The sequence below is a fragment of the Puccinia triticina genome, chromosome 9A, assembly GCF_026914185.1.
Source record: "Puccinia triticina chromosome 9A, complete sequence".
Classification (NCBI taxonomy): domain Eukaryota; kingdom Fungi; phylum Basidiomycota; class Pucciniomycetes; order Pucciniales; family Pucciniaceae; genus Puccinia; species Puccinia triticina.
In genome coordinates, this window is record NC_070566.1 from 711,092 (window position 1) to 721,218 (window position 10,127).

Sequence of the window (10,127 nt, forward strand, 5' to 3'; positions counted from 1 at the left end):
GTGAGCGGGGGCGGGAGTCAAGCGATAGCTGAGAGTTGGTCAGTGATGCGAAATGTGTTGGAGGTGCTGAAGATGGAGAGAAGGGCAGGTTGAGTATGGTCCGAGTAGGGACGGGCGAGTGCGGATGGTGATAGGGGGGAGGCAGATGGAGGTGGATGTATGCGTTGGGTGGCTCTTCGCAGACTTGGCGAAAAGCTTTATGTACGCGGACTCGGTCAACAGCTCTTGCGAAGTGGTTGGGTGTAGGCTCTGGGGGTGGGGCAGGGGGGGAGTAGGGGGAGGACCGGTCAACAAAACTTCAGTCTGAGTGTCACAGAACCGCTCGCCCACTTCAGCAGCGGGCGAAAAAGAAAAAAGGCGCAGATAGGGTAAAGGACAAGAGGTGGGTGACGACGAGCGGACCAGAACTATGTATACATCAATACACACACAGTGTTAAAACTGTGTGAGATATGCAACACGTGATCACGACTGTGTTTCATATCGATTTGTAGCGGGTAGCAGGTGCATTGTACACCACATCTGGGTGCTGTACTTGTACCAGCAGGTTTGATGCAGCATCGGAAGGACAAAATAATAAGCATCGCTCGTGGCGCCTCCGGGACGTGGTCAAAGGAAGGCTTGAGTTGGAGGATGAATCTTGGCGCGAAGGATGTAAATATGCAGTGATGGGCCATTCTATGTACTTATTACATATAATATGTAGGGCATTGTGGCCATAATTTTCATGAGTCGGTTTGGGAAGATCACAAAACCTGATCCGCTTCAGAAGAGAAACTTTGTTTTCTAATAATAGTGAGTTTGCAGGAAAGCCATCTACTAGAGATGGTGTTATGTAGCAGTCCAAGATTTTTGGTTGAGACATGTTTTTTGATAATACATAGATGATTCTGAATGAATGAATTTTATTTTTGCCACTTTGGAACCAAAAAGAAGAGAATGAAATCTGTGAGGTTTAGGAGGATACACCCACACTTCTGATCCGCAAGAGGACAACGACCTGTGTGGAATATGTGCCCCCAGAAGTGAGTTGCCATGTCCAAGTGATGCGAATTCACTTGGGCCGGAAGGAGATCACCCTTTTACCTGAGATCGAATTATATCGGAGTTAAGTGTTATAGCAAATGAAAATTTATTTCGATGTCACGATCGATCAAGAATCACTTTTCAAGTCGGGACAATACATACATGAAAATTGAAACGCCGAATCGTGTACAAACAAAAGATTGATTGAGAAGAAAAGAGAGATCACAACGGAGATCTGAACCAGAATGGAAACCCACAATCAATTTGTTGATGATCGTCTCGAGGAAAACGATCAGTAGGGAAGATAACGAGCGGATTGATTATAGATCCTTTTAGAATAATCAAAGCTTGCTGAAACATAAACCTGAATGCGCTACTTCCAATGGTTTACCATGTTTGACGGACATGGCTTCAATGATTTAAAAATCAAGCACCACAGGACCTAACTACCTTACTTTTTCTTGGCTGGACCCGGTGTCTTTTTCTTCGATTTGGTCGGTCGCCCCGCGGCTTTTCGACGCTTACGCCCTGGCGCAGCATCGGACTTGGAAGTAGAAGGTTCTGGTTTAATCGGATCCTCGAAGTCCGAAATATCATCAAACAAGCCCTCAGGAATGTTATCCTTCAGATCTGCGATGAGTTCTTGGGATATAGCCTTCAATCTATCTAACCCTCCTTTCCTAGTTGCGGGATTGCATGGAGGACAGCTTGAAGAAGGCGGCTCCTCCGTCTTCACAGTCACGGATTCTTGGCTGGATAGTTGTGGCCTGGGTGGGACAAATGGTTTATGTAACGCTGATACTTTGACCTGGGGAGTTGGCTGCGATAATGTTCTTAGGGCTGGTGTCGAAAACTTCCCAGTCGTTCCACTGATTACTGGCTTATTGCTGCTGCTTGCTTGAGCGTTTGGGTCATAATGCGCTGCCGAAGTAAATGTGGCAGGGCCCGACTTCGTTCGAAAAGAGCCACGAGGGGGAACATCGACGGCTGTCTTGACCGCTGGTGTTGAAAACCGACCTAATGAAGCTGGTCCGCGATTCTTCCCCCAACGGTTGTAGTTTTGCTTGCTTTCTTGCGAACTGCCTGGGTAGCTAGACCTCCTGGCGCTCGGATCAGGGATACTAAACGTCTTTCTTTCTTTCGAATCGCTGCAAGTAAAAAAAAAACGATGCTCAGACTGAGGAATTGCGTTGAACATGGGCGGAATAACTTACTAGTCTTCAATCCAATTTTTGATAACCTTGTCCGGTGCCGCCGGGCGTCCGATCACAGTGGATAGTTCCTGAAGCATGCCGGAGTCGACTTCTGGCAGCTGTTGAGTAAAGGTGCAATCCGGGGCAGAGCTGTGAGTGGTGCCCTGTTTGAGTAACTTTTTGAGAAAGCAAGAGACCTCCTGGGATCGAGTCTCCGCTACATACAGCATTAGCACTTTTATGTTGAATGGACTTAAGAGTCTTCAAGACTTCTATTCACCTCCTTGCATCCGCTCAACCGCATGCGTGAGATATAGAAGGCCCTGGGCCCGAGTCATAGCTACGAATAATAGGCGCCTGGAACGGGCAAGGGCAGCACCGTAAGTTTCTTGCATTGACGAGTGGAAAGAACAGACCGAAGTTACCTCTCTTCCTTTATTTCTTCCGGCTCGCTACATCGATAAAATGGAAAGATCCCATCTTCGACTGTTGATATGGAACAGGGTGAAAAATACGTCGAAGAAGTTTCTGTTCAAAGATGAAAACTAACCAGCTATCACAAACACTACCGGCCATTCAAGCCCTTTCGACGAATGGCACGTGGTGATGGTAACCCTGGGTTGATTGTTGTCATCCTTCGACTCCTGTGTATCGGTGTCCGTCGAAAGGCTTGATTCAACGAGAAATTGTCTCAATGGTGTTATTTCCTCAATGTCGTCAGGAAGGGTATGGTCCATACTAGCAGTGTTTGTGATCAAAAACGTCAGTCTGAGCAAAAATGTATCAGACAATCAACTACAGCACAAACTTGAACATTGCTTCGAGTCGGTCTAAATCTGCATCAGACATGGTGAAATTCGGGCGATTGCCCGCTTTGGCGGGCGGTTTGTTCAGATCTTTGACTGGCGACAAAGGCTGTGAATTGGATGCTGCTCGAGACTCTTGGGCGAGGTGTGTCGCAAAAGCCTAATAGAAACCGGAGATTAGTAGTCGACCGAGCATATGGAAACATGATATCAACGACAGACTTTCAATTCTTGAATATTTTGATCTCGTTGCACTGCATCAGGTCCATACGTTTTTTGGAGATGATCTGCATAGTTGATTCGTTCAACCAAATGATCAATGATATCGGCGACGGGCGAGCCCTAAGGGAAGGGAAAGTCAGTGATAGCTAGTCATGGTGCTAGCATTCAGATGAGTAAGTACCTCTTGCGCCATGGCCTGAATGTTACATATTATAGAAAGAAACTTCTTGAAGGTTTCAGTCTGCGCTGGTTGGATACCGTCGAAACGCTTACCTCGCACCGCCTGAACTATGACTTCCATTTGGCTGATTTTATGAGTCAGAGAAGCAGCCTTAACAGCGGTGATGGCGGCGAGACCTAAAATGAAAACGAAGAAAGTAAGATACAACAATCTCACAAATGGTTAATGATGGCAACTAACCAAGCTTTCGCCGAGGAGTGTTGATGACCCGCTCAAATGCTGGGGAGAAGGTTGGGTTATCAGCAAGCTGGAGGTAGGCTAGGATGTCTTTAACCTGATGACGAAACCGTTAAGCTGTTAGTGGGTTAACCTGCAACGTTTGTTGGAGATGCGACTTACTTCGACGCGCTCAAAGAACTTTTGGGCACCAATCATGCGGACTGGGATTCTGGCAGTCTTCAATGCAGTTTCTAGGTTGCGACTCAGTGCATTGTACCGCATCAAAATACAAAAATCATTATAGTCCAGTTGACCGCCAGTGTGTGCGACCAAACGGTGTATTTCTTGCGCAATAAAAGCAGCTTCTTCAATTGGATTGGCAAATGGTCGAGCCATCGGCAAACTAACTCGTGGATGACTGGTGTAAAGATTTTTGTCAATTCGGTCGTTATCTGTGTATGCTCATGTTTCAGCATGGTTCTGGCGTGTGGACTTCGTAAAAGTAGTTATACCTTGTTGAACGACAGCAAGAGATGCTTTCAAGATAGATGAGCTGGAGCGGTAGTTCTCTTCCAATAAGGCAACCTGAGTGCCTGGGAAGTCTAGTGGCATGACATAGGCGAGAGTAAACGTTTTAGGTCAGCTTTGATCAATTCACAGGCTGGGTTGACCAAACAAGAGGTTACCTTTTGTCATCTTCTCGAGGTTAATAGCTTGAGCATAGCGGAAGCCATAAATTCCCTGATCAGGATCCCCCACAACTGTGACAGCACCTCTGTGCGCAAGGAGTCTCATTATTTCGTATTGGACAGTATTTGTGTCTTGAAACTCGTCAATCAATACGTGTTCGATGTGAGCAATGATTGCTGGATGGGACCGGAATAATTTTTCGCTGTCCTCCGGATGAATAAAATATTAACAACCTCCAGTTTCAAATGATAAAGAGTTTCTTTCAATTTACCCAAGCAACAATAGGTCATCAAAGTCCAGACAGTTATCCGCGTAGAGCAAATCGATATAAGATCTGACTCAGAAAGGAACAGGATGAGATAGACTCTGAAGCGCTTTGCAGTCAATATAACTACTGACCGATATAGCATTGCCATAAGCTTTTGGTAAGGAGTTTCGGCTCGTCGAAGCGTTTCTTCGGGTGAGAATCCTTGAGATTTTGCCTTTGAGATCGCTTCCACTACGGCTTTCGGCTTGATAGATTGGTCTTGGACTTCCTCGGAGAATTGGGGATCCTTGAGAGCAGTTTTGCCATACTGTAGCTGTTGATCGCGGTCGCATATCACCCAGTTCGGCCTTAGTCCAATCTTTGTGCCGTGTTTTCTCAAAACTACCACGCAACCATCGCGATCAATTCGAAATGGGAGGTCTGAGGGACGAGGAATATTGGCCAGAAATAACACCTACAGGTCACGCACATGCCATGAAAGGTACCCAAGATAACTTCGCTTACCAGCGAGCCGCCGATCAGTGCAGCCAGGCGGTTCTGCATCTCCTTGGCCGACTGTTGGGGTCAAAATGAATAAGGAAAGTTTCCAGAAATTTGGGTGCTAGGACCCAATATACGGACCTTATTGGTGAATGTCACGGCGACCAAAGACGGGGGCGAGATCCCGCATTTTCTCAACAAATACGCAATTCTATAAGTCAATACACGAGTTTTCCCTACAAAACATGCCAGACTAAGTAGTCAGTTCTCGCCAACCACAGGGAAAAGTGAAAAACACGGAGACCTACCACTGCCTGGCCCAGCAAGGATCTGGAGACTTCCATCAGCTGGCCGCTGAACCGCCTTGAGTTGATTCTGGTTCAAGGAACTCAGCCATGAGGGTTCTGCTGCATCCATTTGATGTTCTGATCTGGTGTTGCAGCCTTCACGAGGCGCTAATTTTTGACCCAATGGCAGAACTCAATGGAGTGGAAAAAGGATCGGGGCGTCCTGTGCTGGAAATGCTGATGATCTCTCTTGATAGGAGAGGTGGTTCACTGGAAAGATAATGAGTGGGTCGGCGGCATAATAGCATATCACGCCTCGGCTCGGAGAATCTGACGGGGGATGACGGGGGCTGTACATGCCTGTGACACCACGAGCTTAGAGCCGGGAGGTCAAGCTCGGTGACACCTGTGACCATGGACACCACCCGTGACCCTTCAGCAGCGTTCCAACATCAAGCCCAGCACACTGTCGAACCACACCCTCTCGACCGACATCATCAAGTACGAGCAAGCCCTGAATCCCCTACACCACAGCGCAAATTTTCCGAAACATGGGCGGGTGGTTGATCTTCATCATCCTCATTCTGGCTGTCGGACTCTCGTTTCTGGGATGGGTGTCTGCCCCCAAAGGAGACGACCAAATGTACGTCTTTTCCCAATTACCAGCGCTGGGAAATGTGTTCTTTATTTGGCGATTATCGACTGATTCTTATCGTCTGCACCACGACTGATTTGTAATTCTATTGTAGTGTGATCCGAACAGCTGTTATCGCTACAGTCACGTGTTGTTATCTCATGTGGGCTATCGTTTATTTGGCTCAGCTACACCCTCTCATTCGTTAGTAATCCCCTCTCCTTTGAAGCTTCGATTTCTAGCACATTGTCATTAATTTTTCAACATGGGATGCATCTTTTTCCTTGATCAGAGCCTAAACGAGGCGATCTGAGACCTGAACATTGATCCCGCTTCACAAACGAGGCTAAAACAAGTCAATCGCCAATGTGACTGCGGCGGAATTCCACTCTCAAGGATTCTATGGACCTTCAAAGGGACCCTTAATGTTAGAATGGTTGATTTCATACTCGTGGAAACTAGTCTTCGACCTTGATCGATTTCAATATGGTATAGTCGGCAAGAAGCACATTCGAGAATCTTCAATTGTAATTTCATCTTCTATCAGACTTGGCAGATTTTTTTACGTCGAATCGGTAAGCTGGAGAAGTTCCGCAAGTAATAAAATGTTCATTAGGTTGTAAAAATAGAATACGTTGATACAAAGAGTGAGTCTGAGTCAAATTTCAACCTCCCAATCTTAATTGTGCTGCGACTTGAAATAATTCACAGAATACCGTAACGTTCGCCATCAATGGAAGCCAACTTCCAAGGCATAAGTTGACCCCCGGTCCCCGAACAAATGTTTGTTAACAGCCTTGTCGGCAGGAATCCTTTCGCTTGCATGCTTCCTCAGTTGTGGGTTTTTAATATTTGTTTATCCTGGAAAAAGATGTATGAAAGTTGTGTTAAGGGGGTTTAAGCTATGATACGTGCAAATCATTCATCAGTACTCAAGAGGATACTCGATCTGGATTTGTGTTTATAACGAAGAGCTGGCGATGATCGCCCCATTGCGCTTATGTATTCAGCCCCCGCTGGGATCTTGATCCCGAAGGTTGCCAGCGGGAAAATCTGATTCAGTCTTGCTTCGAAGTCAATTATAAAAACAAGCCAAAAAACCACCGACTCCAGAGACTGGCAGGGCTTCGGTCCCGGGGCTTGTGTCAGAGTCTTTGCATCCACTGCAAGAATCAGTGGCAATCAGCCTAGCGGTACCCCAGGGCATACCCCCTAGTCTACGACACTCGTGAAGTTGTGTTGATGTGCGTTTTCAGAATGTCGCAAAAGAATCTTTATTTACATCCATTTCTTCATCGGGTGGACCCCGTTGATAGCTCATCCCCTGATCAATTTAGTTATATCTCCTGAGAATTATAGGCAGGCAAGCTTTAAATGGGGTACGCTCCATCTGCGGAGTTCTTCATGGTATCTATCCATCTCCTAAATATTTCTACACTTGAGCTCGAGTCAACTGGCTGCCTAGCTTCTGTCAGTGTCAAACCACTTCTTTTCGCCGCTCCTATTTTCACTTATTAATCTATATTGAACAGCTGCGAGTTATCGAGAAAAGAACGCAATTCCGTCATTCGTCAAGTAGAGGAGTGCAAAGTCCTGGTGCCCTATTATTTCAAGATCAAGAAAAGAAACTGGCATTCTCTTAGGATCATTTGGACCCTTCCTTCATCACTAACTTTGGGACTATAACTATAAATCACCAGAGCGCCAGGCATAGTCGCCCTCGCAAACGCCATAATCTTCAAGCCATTTTCAAACTGTTGAAATTTGTTGGGAAATGTTGTCAATTTATTGGAAGAAATTCACGATGTGGATGGAAAGTATCACTTTTGAATGGATGGTTTTCTATTGTGAAACCTGTAGCAGTTGCTAATAGGAATCTCCAATTGACAGTCCTCAGAGCTTCCTACGCTTCCCACCTCTTTAAATCGTGCAACTTGCGTGAAAAAGGGGCTTTGTCCAATAGCACTGGACTACTCAACCAAACCGCGCAACATATATTACGAAATTCATGGAGATTTGAAAGCCTCGCAGAAACTTGTTCTCAGTATGCGTCTTCTAATCCGTCTTATAAATTTAATCCACTGTATATCAAAACAATAGAGATTGAAATTTTTATTGAAACTTTTTTCAAAAAGTCATGGGTATGCTTCCATTCTCAATTTAGTCAAGATTTCTCAGCTGATGGTTTTCTTTTGAATTTTTAGGCATAAACTTTTCTTGCTCTGCGTGGGCAGCCCAGGTCGAGCATTATAGTCGGAAAAAAAATCATGCCGTTCTCGTGTTTGACAACCGAGGCACCGGAAATAGCGAGTTGAGTGTTACCGGGTAATTAAGCCTATATCTTTGATTAGTCGACTTAATCAATATATTTCAAAACTGTTCCAACATATTCACGTTAACAGTGCCGGAGCAATTGAACCGTACAAAACTTCAGAAATGGCGAAGGATACTATGAATCTGTTGAAATGGGTCGGATGGGAGCAAGATCGCTCAATCCATTTGTTAGGTGTCTCTCTTGGCGGCATGATAGCACAAGAATTGGTGAGTTTTGCAATTTCAGGAACCTGCAAATACATTCTTTTCTATCCATTCACACCCGCTGTTTCTTCAATTCATCAATTAGTGCTTGGTTATTCCGAAGAGATTCAAATCCGTCGCGTTTATAAGCACCAGGTGTGGAAGTGAATTGGACTGCCCATCGGTTGGTGGTTCATGAATTCAAATTTTGTCATGAGAGTAAAAAGGACAAAATCTGATGTAGACACGCTTATTATTTTTGACCATTTCAACCGTCAGAAAAGAAGCTTTAGTGCAGTATTCAAGACCACCTCCAAGATAGCTACGGGAGATCAAGCCTTGGATTTATATCTGGAACTACTACTCCCAGATGGACAATTCAACGACTCAACGGAAGAGGGGCGAATCTTCAAGAGCGAATTGCGCGAGAAACTGCGAAGTTGCCACCATCTACCCCGGGAACAACCTGCTCTTGCGTTTGGGGGACATTTTTATGCAGCTATGATGCATCATTGCTCTTATGAACAATTAGGAAAAATAGCTGACGATCTTCATCCAGCCAAAATATTGGTGATAACGGGCGATAGCGATGAGCTGGTTTTACCAAAGAGGTCACTAGAGCTGCACGAACATTTACCCGGTTCCGAATTGATTGTGGTGAAAAATGCAGGGCATGCCTTACCTTGTCAGATTACCGAGGATTTCAATTCAATTATGGATAGGGTAATCGAAGAAGGCAACTTGGCTTTCTGCGGTCACTGATCGGCTCGACTTGAGGTGGTCAGTCTCTTAAAGCACGCTGTAAAGTTTAGAATTGATTTCGAGGGAAGGGAGTGACGTGTTTCTTCTGGCACTTTTTGACTCAGGAAACAGGACTGGAGTAACTGGAGAAGGATTGCTCATGGAGGCCAGTCCTGAGTCTTTCCCTGAAAAGTTCATGCTACATTTGCCCTTAGTTTCAGTATGTACACACATATGTACCAAGAGATCAAACATTCATTACATTGTTCAAATTCTTATTATGGAGATTTAGAGAAGCATGCTCTCTTTCTTTTGGCTATTCCATCAACTATTCTCGGTCCCCTGCACTGTACTAGGTATATACCAGCGCTTCCCAGCTAGAGTTAATTCATTTATCCTTGCTAGGGGACTCTACTCCCTAATGCTGTGGATGTCAGGAAAACCTGGAATAATTTTTTCAAAGGTAAGGGAGTATTGAACATATTCTTAGAGCCACCGAAACTTGAAATGCACTGAAAGTAGCTCAGACATGATAGTCAGGATCATCTCCTGAGCTAAGAAGGGGCCCGGTCCAGTATTTGCGCTGGGTTTTGGTGGACCTGACTTTGGATTGGCTGGCATTTTCTTGCTCAGTCCGACGCAAATCTCGTAGAACTTGTTGGCTCTTGCCATTTTCACCGCGGCTTCGAAGCTCATAGTTTTTTTGAGCATCGAGTCCGGTTGTGACTCGACCTAAAGGCAAAAACAACGCTGGCAACCGGACCTAACAAAAGGAAAATATCTATGAGAATAGTGAACCACCTTCCCATTACGGGGTGCTTACATTGGGCCCTCCTCAGACGCCTTCCGCTAAGCACTCAAAG

General features: G+C 45.4%; 3 protein-coding genes across 3 annotated transcripts; 2 read left to right on the forward strand and 1 right to left on the reverse strand.

The window, feature by feature from the left end:
* Positions 1 to 1,477: 1,477 nt before the first annotated feature.
* On the reverse strand, positions 1,478 to 5,502 carry PtA15_9A63 (uncharacterized protein; the record flags this gene model as incomplete). Its single annotated transcript, XM_053172870.1, has 17 exons — positions 1,478 to 2,174; positions 2,241 to 2,436; positions 2,500 to 2,576; positions 2,645 to 2,705; positions 2,770 to 2,957; positions 3,028 to 3,185; positions 3,248 to 3,367; positions 3,429 to 3,604; positions 3,669 to 3,762; positions 3,828 to 4,099; positions 4,160 to 4,249; positions 4,334 to 4,539; positions 4,609 to 4,671; positions 4,737 to 4,986; positions 5,064 to 5,160; positions 5,227 to 5,321; positions 5,394 to 5,502. 17 exons carry the CDS (start codon positions 5,500 to 5,502, stop codon positions 1,478 to 1,480), a joined length of 2,949 nt encoding a protein of 982 aa, XP_053023494.1.
* A 421-nt stretch (positions 5,503 to 5,923) lies between these two features.
* On the forward strand, positions 5,924 to 6,333 carry PtA15_9A64 (uncharacterized protein; the record flags this gene model as incomplete). Its single annotated transcript, XM_053172881.1, has 3 exons — positions 5,924 to 6,015; positions 6,122 to 6,210; positions 6,299 to 6,333. The coding sequence occupies 3 exons, from the start codon at positions 5,924 to 5,926 to the stop codon at positions 6,331 to 6,333; spliced, it is 216 nt and encodes a 71-aa protein (XP_053023495.1).
* Positions 6,334 to 8,143: 1,810 nt separating this feature from the next.
* PtA15_9A65 (uncharacterized protein) lies at positions 8,144 to 9,285 on the forward strand (the record flags this gene model as incomplete). Its single annotated transcript, XM_053172892.1, has 5 exons — positions 8,144 to 8,147; positions 8,211 to 8,331; positions 8,409 to 8,547; positions 8,630 to 8,707; positions 8,803 to 9,285. 5 exons carry the CDS (start codon positions 8,144 to 8,146, stop codon positions 9,283 to 9,285), a joined length of 825 nt encoding a protein of 274 aa, XP_053023496.1.
* Positions 9,286 to 10,127: the final 842 nt, after the last annotated feature.